This window comes from Tupaia chinensis, unplaced genomic scaffold (assembly GCF_000334495.1).
Source record: "Tupaia chinensis unplaced genomic scaffold, TupChi_1.0 Scaffold000444_1, whole genome shotgun sequence".
Taxonomy (NCBI): domain Eukaryota; kingdom Metazoa; phylum Chordata; class Mammalia; order Scandentia; family Tupaiidae; genus Tupaia; species Tupaia belangeri.
In genome coordinates this window covers 468,627-486,861 of record NW_006159949.1, presented here as the reverse complement: position 1 = coordinate 486,861, position 18,235 = coordinate 468,627, and the positions used below count along the sequence as shown (strand labels likewise).

Here is an 18,235-nt window from a genome sequence, read left to right as displayed (position 1 = left end):
AACATTTAGTATGTTGTGATGATGTTCAGGGAATGAATGTTAGGTAATATAAAAAAAAAAAAAAAGTTGCAGGAGAAAAAAAAAATGGTGAAACTGTTCGTATCATTTTGGAAAAAATAATGCATATTTGACAACTGCAGTAAGCTGTGTGGGCACAACTGGGTACTACTTTATAGTATGTTCATTCTACTCACTGGGGTTTATGCCTAAAGTCAGACTTGGGTTCATGTATAGGTATGTGTCAGCTGTGCTAGCTATTGGATATATTTAGACTAATTAAGTTCATTGGCAGAACAATTGAATGGGGGGGAAAGGCATGGAGGGCAACCATGGATGCCAGGGACAATGGGGGAGGAGGATGGGACATAGCAGAGGGTGGGGGATGGGGAATCAAGGATGGCAAAACAAAAGGCAAGGTATGCAGGACATAAGAATTAGAAAATTATTTGCTGAGAACATGTATGTTGATATGCTTGATTGAGCCAATGCACAGGGTATTTTGGATGGAAAATTCATTTGTGTGTTGTGATGGTGCATAGTGAATTAATGTAGAAAATGAATAAATTAAAAAAAAAAAACCTATGAAAGGAAACAACTAGTTCTGTTTAAAGACATATCACTTCACTGTGATCAAGAAGTATCCATAAGGCCAGCCGGTGGCATGGTGGTTAAGGCAACTGGATCCTACATGTGCCCAAAATCCTCAGAGGAGAAGGAATTACAGTGTGGCCATTCCCTCTGGGGGGTGCTTTTTCTTTCTCTCTCTCTCTCTTCCTGGCAAATACACATGCCCTATAGCATTTTTTTTTTAAATCCATAAGGTATAACAGGAAGGAGGTCAGAGGAAGGTTTAATTATTTCTAACCAAAGGCATTGGAGAAAATTTCATGAAAGACAGTTTTAATGAATTCTGACCACAGGCAACAGAGAAAGCATCTCCAGAAAGTTGCTTTGGTCTGAGTTTTGAACTATTTATTACTTCTAACAGACAGTGGGGAAAGAATGACATTTCAGATGTATAAAGAGCCTAAGTGTAGTGTAGCAAGGTGGGTAATTAGCTCATGCTTCTCAGATGTGCAAAATAACTTTTTTAAAAAATTCTTTGGGACCCACAGTTAGCGTAATGGCTATGTCGCTGGACTCCCACGTAGTCGACTGCGGTTCGAGTCCCGGATCCGGCAGCTTAAGCTCACGCCAGGCACGTGTGCTTGTGTGCCCAAAATCCCGAGAGGAGAATGGAGAAGGGATTGCAGCGTGGCCATCCCCCCTGAGGGGTGATTTCTTGCTTTCTGTCTCTCTGTCTCTCTCTGTCTGTCTGGCGAGCGCGCGTGCCCTATAGCAAAAAATCCTCTCCAAAATAAAAAAATTATTTCATTTTATTTGTTATTATTTTTAAAATTTGATCAGAGAGAGACAGAGGAAGAGAGAAAGAGAAAGTAAAAAAGCAAGCCACCAGGTCCAGGACGCAAAGCACAGTCGGCCATATGGGAATCCAGCACCCCAACCACTATACCACCCGCTGGCCCTGCAAAATAACTTTTTAAAAGACAACTTCTTTGATTTTTCTCACAAGATTGTGTGCCTTATAAGTGTGGAAAGTTTTTATTTACCAATTAACAGCAGCTCAGTTTAGTTATTAAAAGTGTCCCAGGTTTCCTTTCATCTAGGATGACGTGGGGCATAGAGAGGAAAGAGGGTCCTGGAATTCAGGCTGGCTGGACTCTGCCACTGAATGCTGGCTTGGTCTGCACTGGTGTCTGCTGAAGTGCAGTAGGTCCCATCTGTCTTTTGGCAACTCCACAGTCCCTTGGTTTGCAGCAGGGAAATCCTCCCACAGTGTGGCCTCTGGGTCCAGACGTGAAGCCTGTGCTGATCTGCGGTTCACCTCAATGCCTGCATCTGCTCACTGAGTTTATGTACATTTCAGAAGGCCTACCATATCCTTCTGAGCCTGAGGCGACAAGGAGCTCAGCTTCTGCCCCTCTGTCCAGCTGCCTTTCTGCATAACTGCACTCTCACTCCTTCCTCACATTGTGTGTGGCAGCAAACGTGCATGTGTGCACACACTCTCTCACACACATATATACGTAAATATGAAGAAACGCTTTATGAAATGATAGCAAAAATTTCCCAAAATACATTGCTAAGGTAAAAAAAATCAAGTGCAGAGGAATGTGTATAGCACAGCAGTCTAAGGAGTGGAAGAATATACATGCGCATTTACTTGTATATGCGTAAAATAACCTCACAAGAGCATTAAAAAAGATTTTCATAGGCATCTAGAACAACAGAAGGGACAATTCCTTGACTGCATGGCCAGCCACATCTGGTGGGGATTGTGTTTGGAAAAGGAGCCCCCCAGTAAGCATCATAGACTTAGGGAGAACTGTGGGGTGCTGGATGCAATTACTTCATAGCACATTGGAATCTATTGAAGGCTATAGGATATTGACCTTGCAAAAAGTAAACACTTTAATCTAGGATGGTAAAACAAAAGGCAAGGTATGCAGGACATAAGAATTGGGAAATTATTTGCTGAGAACATATATGTTGACATGCTTGATTGAGCCAATGCACAGTGTATTTTGGATGGAAAATTCATTTGTGTGTTGTGATGGGAAAAAAAAATAATAAAAAAAAAACTATAAAAAAAGAGAGAGAGGAGGATAGAGAAAGATAGCAAGTGAACAATGGAGAGGATGTTAGTGAGAAACAGATATGGTTTACTGTCTGTTGATGACATGTATGGTATTCTCAACTGGACTGGTCTGGGAAGTATTTCATGATGGGTGAAATCTTTTGACAAGCAAAATGAGAAATAGTGATTGACTGTTTTTAAAAAAATTATAATAATAATAATTATTGGGAAATGCATGGAAAGGACATTGAATGATAAAGCGGGGAGATTGATGTCTCTGTATTGACCGACATGCATGGCATTCCCTTTTGAAAAAGCAATGGAAGTCCATGTAAAGTTATATGTAATCCAATGTAATATAAAGAAGATTATGATGATAATATAAATAAAAAAAATGAAAAAAAAAAGTAAACACTTTAGGAAAACAACCTTTAACCATTTGAAGGATTATTCTGTGGAAGAGAGATTTCTCTGAATGGCACCATCATTATGTCTAGTGGGGTCATATGCATAGAAGCCTCAGAGAGCCAGACTGGCCCTCAAAACGATGCAGACCTCTCCAGTGGTCTGACTACTCTGGGTGGACCAGGTCGTTCAGGGCACAGTGTCACACACTGTATACTTCATTTGTATGATATTTAAGAGTAAGCAAAATAGTTCATGGAAATAGAGATCAGAAAGATGGTTATTCTTGAGAGGTACCATTTGGGAGGGGACATGAGGAAGCCTCTGGAGAGCTGGAAATGTTCTATAACTTAATCTGAGTAATGTTTTCAAGAAAGAATGTTTTTTGGTGTTCTTTTTCTTTTTCTTTTTTTTTTTTTTTTGAGAAGTTTTCTGGCATGCGTGCTCGCCAGAAAGACAGAGAAAGACACAGAAAGCGAGAAATCACCCCCCTCCCCCAGGGAGGATGGCCATGCCGCAATCCCTTCTCCTCCATTCTCCTCTTGGGATTTTGGGCACACACACACATGTGCCCGGTGTGTTTAACTCGCTGGGTCCGGGACTCGAACCACGGTCAAGTACATGGGAGTCCAGTGACATAGCCATTACACAAACTGCTGGTCCCAAGAAAGAATGTTTACAAATGTTAAAAAAAATTCAAGCTATACCCTTGAGATTTCTGTATTTTACCATATACATGTTTGTATTGGGTCGTCAGAAAAGTACTTTAGGCAGAAAATAGTAGGCAGAAAAATATCCCCCAAGGATACATCCTCATCTCTAGAATCTGAGAATATATGAAGTTACATAGCAAAGGGGAATTAAGGTAGCAGACAGTGTTAAGGTTGCTAATCAGCTGACTTTAATATAGGAAGCATAGCCTAGACAGTCCAGGGAGGCCCAGTGTAATCACAAGGATCCTTAAGTGTGGGAGAGAAGGGCAAAGGGGAAGGTTGGAGTGAGTCATATTTGGAGAACTCAGCTCACCATTGCTAACTTTGAAGACAGAGAAATGGAGCCAGGAGCCAAGGCTTCATATTCCAACAAGATCCATTTTTACCTTCTGATGGCAGAACTATAGCATAATCTGTATTGTTTTAAATTTTTAAGTATGTGGTAATTTTTAAATAAAATCTCATTTTGGCTTTCAGATGCTCACCAGGTAGAGAGAGAGAGACAGAAATGTTGACAGGGAAGTGGGAAATCATCTCCTGGGGGGATAGCCACACCACAATCTCTTCTCCATTCTCCACACAAAGACACACACACACACACACACACACACACACACCAGGCGTGAGCTTCAAGTCACTGGATCCGGGACTCTAACTGCGGTTGACCATGTGGGAGTCAAGCAACATAACCACTACACCATCTACTGGCCCCATGGTTAGCCTCTTAAACAGGTAGTGAGTGGAACCTGGCAGGGTATTTGACCAGATACTGGAGGTGGGAGTGAGGTGGACAAGGCAACATCAACATCACATGGGCATTTGTTAAAGATGGGAATTCTCTTGTCCCACCTTAGGCCTTCTGAACTAGACGCTTAGGGGGGTGGGGTTAGGACACGAGTTTAGTGAGTCCCATAGTGAAGACTGATCCACACTCCAGTTTGAACCATTATATTACTGACCTAGAAGACTTCCAGGAGTGAGACTGGACAATTTGCCACTTTCTTTTGCTGTCAAATGCCCACAGCCCCCTCCCCCCACTTACTGGCACTTCCCACCTAAGCACCTCCCCTTTCCCCACTGCACTTGCTCAGTTGCAGAGACCATTTCTAGGCTTTGGCTCCCTTGGCCTCCCTTCATTGGCCACCTCTGTGAAATTCGCTCTTCCTGACTCCTCTGCTCCTGAGGTCTTTGGGCCTTTCTCTTCCCAGCAGTTGCTCAGCCCCTCCCACAACCAGCTCCCCCTTCTAAAGCTGATGACTCTCAGTCTGCTTCCTGGGCCCAATCTCTGACCAAGTTCAATCACTTAATTGCTCTTAAATGCCTAAAAGAGATCTCTCAGAATATCTGACCAATTTCTTCAGTTTAACATCCAAAAACAGACCTGTCTAAAATATTGCATGATTTCAATTATATGTGAAATCTTAAATAATCAAATTAATAGCAGAGTAGAATGGTGGTTGCCAGGGGCTGGCACACACACACACACACACACACACACACACACACACCAGGCGTGAGCTTCAAGTCACTGGATCCGGGACTCTAACTGCGGTTGACCATGTGGGAGTCAAGCAACATAACCACTACACCATCTACTGGCCCCATGGTTAGCCTCTTAAACAGGTAGTGAGTGGAACCTGGCAGGGTATTTGACCAGATACTGGAGGTGGGAGTGAGGTGGACAAGGCAACATCAACATCACATGGGCATTTGTTAAAGATGGGAATTCTCTTGTCCCACCTTAGGCCTTCTGAACTAGACGCTTAGGGGGGTGGGGTTAGGACACGAGTTTAGTGAGTCCCATAGTGAAGACTGATCCACACTCCAGTTTGAACCATTATATTACTGACCTAGAAGACTTCCAGGAGTGAGACTGGACAATTTGCCACTTTCTTTGCTGTCAAATGCCCACAGACCCCTCCCCCCCACTTACTGGCACTTCCCACCTAAGCACCTCCCCTTTCCCCACTGCACTTGCTCAGTTGCAGAGACCATTTCTAGGCTTTGGCTCCCTTGGCCTCCCTTCATTGGCCACCTCTGTGAAATTCGCTCTTCCTGACTCCTCTGCTCCTGAGGTCTTTGGGCCTTTCTCTTCCCAGCAGTTGCTCAGCCCCTCCCACAACCAGCTCCCCCTTCTAAAGCTGATGACTCTCAGTCTGCTTCCTGGGCCCAATCTCTGACCAAGTTCAATCACTTAATTGCTCTTAAATGCCTAAAAGAGATCTCTCAGAATATCTGACCAATTTCTTCAGTTTAACATCCAAAAACAGACCTGTCTAAAATATTGCATGATTTCAATTATATGTGAAATCTTAAATAATCAAATTAATAGCAGAGTAGAATGGTGGTTGCCAGGGGCTGGGTAGTGAGGGAAATGCAGACATGTTGGTCAAAGGGTACAGAGTTTCAGTTATAAGATGAATAAGTTCTGGAAACCTAACGCACAGCAATGTGACTACAGTTAACAATACCGCATTATGTGCTTGAACTTTGCTAAAAGGGTAGATCTTAAGTGTTCTCACCCCACTACCCCCCATAAAAAAAAGAGGACTAGCCCCATAGCTCAGTGGCTAAGGGAGTCAGATCCCACATGGCCAACTGCAGTTGACCTGGCCCTGGTAGCTTGAAAAACATACTGGCATGTGTTCATGTGTGCCCCAAATCCTAACAGAATGGAGAAATAGAGAAAATAAGAACTACAACATTACCATGCCCCATAGAGATGTGCCCCCTCTCCTCTTTCTTTCTGGTAAGAGCATGTGTCCTCTGGCTATTAAAAAATAAGTGAATAATTAATCTTTTTGAAAAAGAAAATGGCTACTACAAGAGGTAATAGAAGTGTTAGCTTAATTATTGTGATAATCTCATAGTGTGTATGTATATCAAAAACATCAACATGTATAGCTTAAATATATATAATTTTTATTCCTCAATTATACTCCAAGTGGAAAATAAAATTTAAAAAACACAGCAGACCTGTCTAGTTGGGGCCCAGTCCTGCCCACTATCCAGCAGACATTTACCCAAGACCACATATCTACAGGAAGCAGAGCTGACATTTGGACTCATTCAGGCAGTATAGCTCCAGTGCAGTGGCTTTACAAAGTATATACACATTCTTTAACACTGCTATCAGGAATTAGAGTCTAGGGCTAGCCTTGTAGCACAGCGGCTAGGCACTGTGTATTGGAAGCTAGATCCAACTCGGTTTGAATCTCAACCTCCAGTGGCTTGAAGAACAGACTGGGTGTGTGTGCATCATGCCCAAAATCCTTATGGAAAGGACAAATGGAAGAAAGGGATTGTGGCATGACCACACACCACTGGATGTAGCAGTTAAAAAGAAAAGAAAAGGAGTCAATTTTCTTCCCTTTGAACCTAGGTGGACCTTTGTGGCGGTCAGTTCAATGAACAGAATGCCTCAGGAGTGATAATGCTGTGAAATTTCCATTATCTACTGGTTTCAATTCTGCTGACATATACTCAGATCAGAGAGAAGCCAGAGGTCAAAGGGGCAGGTGGATTTAGGATGCAGGAGTGGGAGGAGATGATTTCTTAATTTATCTGACTTTACCGAAGTTTGCAGCTGATATCTTAATAGAGCGGGGATATTTTAAATCACATGTCAGCAGATTCATGCGGCGCCCTGTGCTGTGTTAAGACATAGCACCTGCGGGACCAGCAGTTAGCGTAATGGCTATTTTGCTGGACTCCCATGTAGTCGACCGCGGTTCATGTCCTGGACCTGGTGGCTTAAACTCATGCCGGGCACGTGTGCGTGTGTGCCCAAGATCCTGAGAGGAAAATGGAGAAGGGATTGTGGTCTAGCCATCCCCCCTGGGGGGGTGATTTCTCGCTTTCTGTCTCTCTATCTCTGTCTGTCTGGCAAGCGCATGCACCCTATAGCAAAAAAAAAAAAGACAGAAAAAAAAGACATAGCATCTGCTCACCAGACACTGGTGTTATGCTCCTGGACTTCCCAGCCTCTGAAACTATGAGCTCATTAAACCTCCATTGTTTATAAATTACCCAGAGGTAAGGTTGGAGTGATGGGCAGCGGCAGCTCCAGAAAGGGTTGCACTGGGTGGATTCTTAGCAGCACCCAAGCTGACAAATGACAGGACACCTTTGTGCTTTAGAAAGCTCACTGTGCTCCTGTGTGGAGGTATTCAGTTACAGAAACAGAAAATAGGCTGAGGCATACCCCTTCTATCAGTGAGGGCCAAATCCAACTTCAGAACTTTCCTCAAAGTTTCAGGCTAGCCTGAGGCAGTACAGGGGGGATGGGCACAGCTCATGTGCTGCCCTTCCTCCTTTCCTGCTTCAGCAGCTCCCTCCACAGAGAGCAGCCCAGTGAAGACAACCCTGCTCATTTACCTAAGCCCTTCATACCCCTGCCAAACCACCACCCCTTGGCTGCCTCTCAGGCCCCACCGTTAGTCCCCATGGAGGGGCAGTTGGGGCCCCAGCTAGGGAAGAAGCCCACGCAGGTCCTGGAAACAGGATTGAGGCTATGTGAACAGCTGATCTGGATCTCAGTACCAGGTGTGACCTGGAAGGGAGAGAACAGCAGGTAGGCACATCCCCTGGGCTTCACAGATGCTACACCCTGGGGGCAGGTGTGTGGCCAGAGCAGGGTCCCTTTTGCCTGGGTCTGAGGCTGCTTCTGACAGCAGTTCCTTGCCCTCTGCCTTCTGTTTGGATTCAGCCAGTGAAGGTACCAGTAGGTACCAGTAGGTGGGAGGAGAATGAAGGCATCGATTCTCCAACGTCACTTGCTGCCCAGCCACAGGCTCATCCCTCTCCCGAGGGTCACAGCTGCTATCAGGCAGCCTTTACTATAGCCGCAGCTTCCTTCCTGGCTCATGTAAGTGCTTGCTCCTCAGTCTAGCAGTGGTTCTCTACTCTTCCCAGCACCAGGAGCTTTTCCATAGCTTGTTGGATTCCCTTTTCCCTGCCCACATCTTTGCAAACACACTTCCTTTAGCTCTGTTCTGTTATCCCTTTGAGCATTCATGTTTCCTGAATGTTGCTACAGCCTTTCACAATTGCTGTTCCTCAGTGCTCCAGCTGAGCAAATGCTCTCACCCTGGTCAGACACTTAGAAGGTGTCAGGTTTCTCTGATTCCACCAAACACCTGCCTGTTCTCCCTTCTTAGCCTCTTTCAGATGCCTTCATTTCTTTCTGTGGTCTTAGCTCAATTCCCCATCAGCTCTAGTTGTTGAAGTGCCCAGTCGGTGTCCTGCATCCATTCTTGCCCTCCATTCATCCTCCACACAGGAGCACAGTGAGCTTTCTAAAGCACAAAGGTGTCCTGTCATTTGTCAGCTTGGGTGCTGCTAAGAATCCACCCAGTGCAACCCTTTCTGGAGCTGCCGCTGCCCATCACTCCAACCTTACCTCTCTGTGTCCCTGCCCTGCCCTGCACTCAACCTACACAGACACACACTCCATATAATCCAGCCACATGGGCAGCTACCACTGCCTCACTGCTTCATGCCCCAGGAGCATCCTTCACCAGGGACTGTGTTCCTGCTGCTGCTTCTCCACTGGTGCTTTTTTTTTTTTGGAGAGATTTTCACTGTAGGGCACGTGCGCTCGCCAGACAGACAGAGAGAGAGACATAGAGACAGAAAGCGAGAAATCACCCCCCAGGGGGGATGGTCACGCCGCAATCCCTTCTCCTCCATTCTCCTCTCGGGATCTTGGGCACGCACGCACACGCGCCCGGCGTGAGTTTTAAGCCACCGGGTCCGGGACACAAACCGCAGTCGACTACGTAGGAGTCCAGCGACATAGCTATTACGCTAACTGCTGGTTCCCTCCACTGGTGCTTTCTTCCTGCCATGATTTCACGCTCATTCCAGGTGTCACCTCCTGAATAAAGGTTTTTAAGATCTTCTCTCTGGGCATAACTGACCATCCCATGTTCCTCCTGCATCATCTGTAGAGGCATCTTACATTGCTTCTGTTACCTTGTTGCATTTAATAATTTACCTATTTCCCCAGCAGACTGCTAGCTTCTTGAGAATACTGTATCATTTCGTGTAACTAATGTGAAAATTGCCCCTGTAGAACAAGCTTTCCTGGCAGACCTTTTCCTGGTACCCATGACCAGACCCTGCCATGCACCGAGCCAGCTCCCCAGACTTTTTTTACCCACAGCCCTCACAATGTCACTTCTCTATCGGAGGATGTCATTAACACTGATCTCCCCAGTTATAGCATAATCCCCAAGGACTGTGTCTGCCTTACTCCATACTGGGCCTCAGAGTCAAGGACCTTGCCTAACATAGCAGCAGCTTTTTGTCTGATGAGTGAAAGCATTTTGGCTGGAGAATCTAACCTGCTTAGTTGCTACTATTTTTTCTTGACCATTCTGAACATTTCCTTGCATGTATTTCAAAATAATCCATAATGATATTACATATGAATAGTACTCATCTATACAGTTTGAATTAAAAGTCAACATTGCACTAATAGGAATGTACAGTGGCACAGGCACTATGCAAAACAATATGGTGGTTCCCCACACAAAAGTAAATAAATAAAAATAGAACTACTGGGGCTAGTAGGTGGCATTGTAGTTAAGGGTGTCAGACTCCCACATGGCTGACTGGTTAGAGTCCCAGACCTGGCAGTTTGCTTTCTCGCTCACTCTCTCTCATACTCTGTCCCTCCCTGGTCAAATTAGAATGGCTAAATAAATAAAGTTAAATAAAATAATTCTAAAAAAATAGAACCACCATATGATCTATTAATTCTACTTCTAGTATATACTTAGAAGAACTGGAAGCAGGGTGTCAGATATTTGTTCACCCATGTTCATAGGAGCATTGATCACAAAAGGTGGAAGCAACCCAAATATCTGTCAATGTATAAAGGGATAAACCAAATGTGGTATAAATATACAATGAAATATATATTTTCATCCTTAGAAGGGAAGAAAATTCTATCACATTTTGCAATGTGGATGAACTTCTAAGTTATTATGCAAAATGAAATAAGCCAATCACAAAAGTTAATTAAATACTATGTGATTTGTGACCAGCAGATGGTGCAATGTTTATATCACTGGACTCCCAAGTAGTAGATCGCAGTTCAAGTCCTGGACCCGGCAGCTTAAAACTCATGGTGGGCATGTGTGCATGTGTGCTCAAAATCCAGGGAATGGAGGAGAAGGGATTATGGTATGGCCATCCTCCTGGGGGGTATTTCTCACTTTCTGTCTCTCTGTCTCTCCAGTGAGTACATGCACCTAATAGCAAAAATCTCTCTTAAAAACAAAACAAAACAAACAAACAAACAAACAAAAACATTGTATGATTCCACTTATATGAAGTAACTAGACTATGAAGTAACTAGACTACTAAAAGAGACAGAAACTGGACGGCTAGTTGCCAGATGCCAAGGCCAGCTCAGTATGAACACTTTTTTTTTTTTTTTGGAGAGATTTTCACTGTAGGGCGCGTGCGCTCGCCAGACAGACAGAGAGAGACATAGAGACAGAAAGCGAGAAATCACCCCCCAGAGGGGATGGTCACGCCGCAGTCCCTTCTCCTCCATTCTCCTCTCGGGATCTTGGGCACGCACGCACACGCGCCCGGCGTGAGTTTTAAGCCACCGGGTCCGGGACATGAACCGTGGTCGACTACGTGGGAGTTCAGCGACATAGCCATTACGCTAACTGCTAGTTCCCTGAACACTTTTTTTTGAGTGGGGAAGGCTGTGGATTAGAAATAGACACAATAACAAAACACAGACTAGAGAGAAAGGGTTAGGTGGGGGTGTGTTATTTAATGGCTTTGGAGTTTCAGTTTAGAAAGATGAAGAAATTCTGGAGAAGAATGGTGACAGTGGTTGCACCAAAGCTACTTAATACTCCACTGAATGGTACACTTTAAAAACATTAAGGGGCCAGCAGATGGTATAGCAGTTATATTGCTGGACTCCCACATGGCCAACTGTGGTTCAAGTCCCAGACCCAGTGGCTTAAAACTCATGCCTGGTGCGTGTATGTGTATGCCCAAGATACCAGGAAGAGAATGTAGGAGGAAGAATTGCAGGAGGAATTGCAGCATGACTGCCCTGTGGGTGATTTCTCACTTTCCCTCTCACTGTTTCTGTCTCTCTGTGAGTGCATGTGCTTTAAGGCAAAAGCCTCTAAAAAAATAATAAGTTAAAAATGAGGGCCAGCTGGTAGCATGGTGGTAAGGCAGTTGAATCCCACATGACCGACTACACAGTTTGAGTTGCAGACCCAGTGACTTGAGAAACACATTGGGTATGTGTGCATGCATGCCCAAAATCTCCAAAGAAGGGGAAAAGGGAGAAGGGATTGTAGCATGACCATTCCCCATGGAGGGTGCTTTTTCTCTCTCTTTCTTCTTGTTGAGTCCATATGCCTGCTGGCAATTCTTTTTTAAGTAGTTAAAATGGTAAATTTCATGTATATTTTACCATAGTTTATTTTTCCCATCTCTATTGATATATAATCAACAAATACAATTGTATAAATTTGAGATGTACAATATTTCATCGCAATTTTTAAAAATTAAATTTTAAATAAAAAATAAGAAAGGCTTGTAATGTTACTTCTAACAAGTGAAAGAGAAAATCCAAGCCTCTAGAAGTTCTTCTAACCAGGACACACTACCAAATCAGGCAGCTGGTTGCTTAGACAAGGTATTTTTGTTTCAACTGATCCCTGGGATTATTAGAAAGCTGCTAGATTTTTAATCTTTTCTCTTTCCAGACTGAAAAGGTCATCCAAGGGGTATCTGGTTTTAGACAAATTCCTGTTAGCTACTTTCAAACATCAAGCCACAAGGAAGTCCCTCTTAGTGAAATAAAGTGGAAAAGGAGATGGGAATGAGGATGTAGCCCACAATAAGGCTGAGGCTATGGAGGACATCTTTGTTCCAGTGATCTTAGGGTGATGGGTGCTGAAGGAAGGGCTGTTAGGGTGTGCCAGCACTTAGGTGGGTTGGGTCCCGGCTCTACTTCTAACTAGAAGCCTGTTATAGGACTGGCCCCAGGGTAAGGCACCTTCACAAGGAGGCTTCAAAAAATTTTGTGGAAAAATTGGAATTAAAAGATTTTTCCACGAACTCGGTGAAGCCCCTGGTTTGCAGAGTCACCTATGTGCTGTCTGTGAGCTTCCTTCCTCATGGAGACCCACCTGTCCCCTGATCAGTACCCTGCCTGGGGATGAGGTGTGGGGTGGAATGGGGGTACACAGGAGTGCTTTCAGGGAAGTCTTCTTGGCTGTTAAGTCATTGCCAGATGCTCCTGGAGATCACAGATTATGAAGATCATTCCTGTGATGGCTTTTCCTAGTCTGCCTGGCTAGGAGCAAACATTCCTAGTTATTGGCTTGTGGAGGTGCGGAGCCTTGGTACCTCACTGTGTATGCCCCTTTGACATCCAAGTCACATCTGAGCATCCAGGAAAGTTCTACAGGAAATTAAAGGTGCCCAGAGCACCAACTGCCCTGAGGGAGGAGGGAGGAATGAAAGGAAAGAGGCGCTGACTACGCTCTGGTGACTGAGATCCTGATAGCTGAGTGTGGGAGGCTCAGGTCTCTTCGCACCCACTAATGGGTACCTTCTTCCCTGAGAGCCAAGAGTTTTCTCAGGCAGAGGCTAAGTCCCACTCTGGGGACTTTATAGATGGGTCCTGCAGATGCAGTGGTAAGGGTACAGGAAGTCCAGTTTTACCCTTGAATGTGGGTTGAGGAAAGAGCTCTCTGACAGGGCTGCAGCATGTTGCATGATTCTACTCAGAACCAGGGTTTTGGGGAACAGTGTTAAGACTTCACCTGCCATTCCTGAGAGTTAGTTCCTGGCTTTTCTCCCAAAGGAATAGGCATTTATTCAAAGCTTCCACTATTTTTTTTTTTTAATTTTTGCCATAGGGTGCATGCTTTCACCAGAGAGACAGAGAGAAAGTGAGAAATTACCCACCATAGGGAGTGCCCCCCCAAGGGGTAGGCCACAATTCCTTCTCTCTCTTCTTGGAATTTTGGGTGCACACTTGGGTACCTGTTGTGTCTTTCAAGTTGTTGAGTCTGGGACTCAAACCGAGCAGTCAGCCATGTGGGATCCAGTTCCTTAACCACCACACCTCCTGCTGGCCCCAAGGCTTTCACTTTTGCAGTTTTGCCACAGAAGAAATCAAAGTTCTGTCCCCAGCTGTTCTATGGCCATCCCTTAACCCCATCAACCTCACCCTCTTCTACACACTGAAGGTGCTGACCAGTGACTGCTCAGACTATTGACAGGAACAGCAGCCTCCACAGAAAGTCACACATTGTCTAGAATATCACCCTAACCAAGCCACACACATCTTCCTCTCAAAACTTCATCAAGGCAGGGCCACATTATGACTTTTGAGAGCCCTAACACTTTTGCCTACATGGGCCTCTTTTTCTAAAAATCAAAATTCAAAAGGATATTTTATAACTATTTTGGTATAAAGATAAATATATTAATAATGTATATTAAACCAACTTTTTTCTACTTAAAAGAAAGCAGAGGGGTCTTTTGGGGAGGGGTCCCTTAAAGTGTTATGGGCCCGAGACAGAATGCCCCCTCTGCGTAATGGATTTTTTGTGTTGAGGGACATACAAGTAGAGGACAAGAAAGAGACCCTGCTAAGAGCGAGGGCCCAACCTCAGGTAGCAGGGATCCTGAGCCAATCACTTCACCTCTCTGTGCCTGTTTCCTCATGTGAGGGCAATATGCGCCTATTTACCTCATAGGTTGTTGAGAGGGTTAAAATAAGATAATATACATGAGCACCTTGATTGCAATGGTGCCTGGCACAGAAACATCACCATAGAAGTGGTAGTTGTCATCTGTATTACAATGTTATTTTTCCTAGCCACTTAGTGGGTCCTCTAACTTTTTTCCTTAAGTTTGTTTATTTATTTCTTCTGAGAAAGAGAGCAAAACAGGCATTCCCATCAGGGTCCTCATGCCACAGCATCCTCAACCTCCACCAACACAGATCACTGGCATGTACAGAAAGGCCCTGGGATACAAACCCAGAACCTCCTCATGTGCCTCCAGTTGTATCACTGCCATGCCATCATCTGCACTAAACCTGTAAACTCTTTTCTGATTCTGTACAAGAAAACTAAAGTGGAGCTTCCAGCTTATGGGGATATCTTGCTTAGACTTGTTGGAGAAGTTACAATTGTTTTAAAGCTGCTTATTCAGTAAAATGTTCTTTTCATCAAATTCCTTGGCAGAGTTGATCATGTTGATAGCCCTGGGAATCTGGAACCAGTAGAAATGTGGTGACTTGAGGTGGGGGTAAAGCAGTTGCCCAGTGAGGAGAAGAATCAGAGGACTGTAATCTGCTGCCTGCTTTCCTCTTTCTGCTTAGCAGGTGTCGGAGCTCAGGGAATTTAGTGGGAGGCTTTGAGACCTTTTAGAATGTAAAGGCCTCTGGGATAAATTAATTTCTTAATCCCTTAACAGTAACACAAGAGGAAGGTCTGACAGCTGGGTTTTTCCGAGGGGACGTGAATGAATATGTGTCAGGGGCTTTACATACATTATCTTGTTTTAATCTGGACAACAACTCATACATAGGGATTACTATCCCCATTTTATAAACAAGCAAACAGAGGCTCAGAAAGGATTGGTAATCTGCCTGTAGATCACCCCTGCTCCTTCCTGCTGCCCCAGGGGAATGGTGGATCTAAGAGAGGCTCAGGGGCAGAGACAAAGGTGAAAGGGAAGTCAGACCACCTGGGTCTATCTTGAAGGTAATATGAGGGTAATATGCACCTATTTACATCATAGGTTGTTGAGAGGATTAAAATAACAGCCCCATTCACTGTAATGCTCTGGGCTTGTTTTCCTGCACATGAGAATGGGAGCTGGCCCAGGGAATTCACACGTTCCTTTTCATTTTTTAAAATGATTTAACTTTATTTATTATTATTATTATTACTTATTTTGCTATAGGGCACCCAGCTCCCCACCTAGTCAGAGCAGACGGTGACTGCTTTCCTAGCTGCTTTGACCTGAATGATTGTCCCTGTAAATGCATATGTTGAAATTTTAGGAAGGGAGGCCTTTAGGAGGTAGCTGGGTCATGAGGGTAGAGCACTCATGAATGGGATTAGAATCTTTACTAAAAAGACCCCAGAGAGATTCCCTAACCCCTTCTACAATAAGAGGACACACTGAGAAGGCGTCATCTATGGACCAAAAAAATGGGCCTACACCAAACATCAAATCTTTCGGCCATTGAGGCTGGCAGATGGTGTACTGGTTACGTTGCTGCACTCCCACATAGTCAACCGCAGTTCAAAGTTCCAGACCTAGTAGCTTAAAACTCACAAGGGGCTTGTGTGTGTACGTGTGCATGTGTGCCCAAAATTCCAAGAGGAGACTGGAAGAGAAGGGACTGCAGTGTGGCCATCACCCCTGGGAGGGGGTGTGATTTCTCACTTTCTGTCTCTCTGTCTCTCTAGTGAGCGCACGTGCCCTATAGCAAAAATCTCTCTTAAAAAAAAAATCTGGGGACCAGCAGTTGGCATAATGGCTATGTTGCTGGACTCCCATGTAGTTGACTGCGGTTTGAATCCCAGACCTGGTGGCTTAAACTCATGCTAGGCATGTGTGCATAGGAGCCCAAGATCCCAAGAGGAGAATGGAGGAGACGGAATTATGATGTGGCCATACCCCTTGGGGGGTGATTTCTTGCTTTCTGTCTCTCTGTCTCTGTCTTTCTGGGAAGTGCACGCGCCCTATAGCAAAAACCTCTCAAAACAGAAACAAAAACAAAAACAAAAAAATCTGTCCGTACTCTGATCTTGAGCTTCCAGCCTTCACACTATGAGAAATTAATTTTCATTGTGTATAAGCCACTGGGCCTATGGTATTTTTGTTATAGTAGCCTGAACAAATTAAGACACCAGCCTCCCTCCCCCACCCCATGGCATTTCTCCATTTATTGGGAGAGACAGCCACTGGACTACATCTCCCCACTCCCCAGAAGCAGCAAATCTCCTTTGGGGGTAGGTGTGTGAGGGGCTCACTGAAGTGAGTTAAGTTGCTGTTGCTACCTGGGAAAGCAGGTGGCCCCATCACAACTGGAAATTCCCAGCTTAGTCACGGGGCATTTTGTGCCCTGGCTCTCTCCACCTGCTCTTATTTATTTAGAAAAAGAAAGTTGGCAACTGCAGAGCTAGTCTCTTTTGTGAGTGTAAACAGCTTAGCCACCCAGTTACCTCTTGTCATTCCAATCCTCGCTACCACTTCCATCCCGTCTTTGCTTCCTGGGAAAATCACACTCCTCAAGGAAGGGCATCATTGGGCAACCAGGCCCCAGCTGGCCCAAGGGGAGGATTCACTCCTACCTCCAAAGGCAGGCCTCATGGTGAAGTCATGGTCGTCTACTCTGAGAAGCGGCTGAGGTTTTCCTGTTCGGATTTTGGTCACATCAAGGTTCTTCTTATAGAGGTGACTGCAAAGATAAGCAAAAAAACATTCTTCCATCAGTCCCACAAGGCATTGGGTGAGATGATGGGAGATTCATTCTGCAAGATCTGCCTTATAGGTGCCTTTCCTCCATCCTACCATCTCCTTCTTGACCCACTTTCACGCTCACCCCACACCCAGGTCCCAGGCTTGTCAACCTACAGATCATGCTCCAGAGTCCTTTCTGAAGTGCTCTTAATTGTCTTGCCAAAATGATTGGATGAAAATGGGTGATTGAGTTGAATAAAAATGATTGGACTGAATGGTGAAAGATTATGATTTTTTTTCCTTCATTTTAATTTGCTGCAGAGTACACACACCTGCCAGAGAGACAGAAAGTGAGAAAGCATCCTCCAAGGGACATAAGCACACCGCAGTCTCCTCTCCTCCATTCTTCTCTCGAGATTTTGGGCACACATACACATGTGCCTGGCATGTTTTTCAAGCTGCTGAGTCTGGGACTTAAATCGCGCAGTTGCCTATATGGGATCCAGCCAACTTAACCATCACTCCATCAGGTGGTCTAGTTATATATTTTTTCTTTTTAAAATTGTCTCAGGCTGACACTATGGCCTAGAGCTTGAGGGAGTTTGATCCCACATGGCCAACCATGGTTCAAATTCTGGCATTGGCAGCTTGAAAAACACAGCAGATGTGTGTGTGTGTGTGTGTGTGTGTGTGTGTGTGTGTGTGCGTGTGTACATGCCCAGAATCCTAACAGGATGGAGAAACGGAGGAGGAAGATTGTGACAGGAATGTGTCCCATTGAGGAGGCTTTCTCACCCTCTGTTTCTCTCTCTCAAAGCACACGCACGCTCTAGCAATTAAAACTTTTTTCTCTTGTGTTATTATAATACTAGTTTTGTGAGAAATAGACTTCTGAGACAAATATAGTCAGTGTTTTCTTTTTAATTTTTAGATTAGGATTTATTTATTATTATTATTTTAATTTGCCAAAAAGTACATGTGCTCACCAGAG

The 18,235-nt window shown here is 44.6% G+C and overlaps 1 protein-coding gene across 2 annotated transcripts in view; it reads right to left on the bottom strand.

The window, feature by feature from the left end:
- GABRR2 (gamma-aminobutyric acid type A receptor subunit rho2) overlaps nt 1-18,235 on the bottom strand; it is a 63,742-nt gene that overhangs the window by 36,115 nt on the left and 9,392 nt on the right. For both annotated transcript variants that reach the window (XM_006155299.3, XM_006155300.3), the window contains exon 2: nt 17,136-17,242. In XM_006155299.3, coding sequence (XP_006155361.1) covers nt 17,136-17,242 — 107 coding nt within the window. The remainder of the gene's footprint in view (nt 1-17,135; nt 17,243-18,235) is intronic.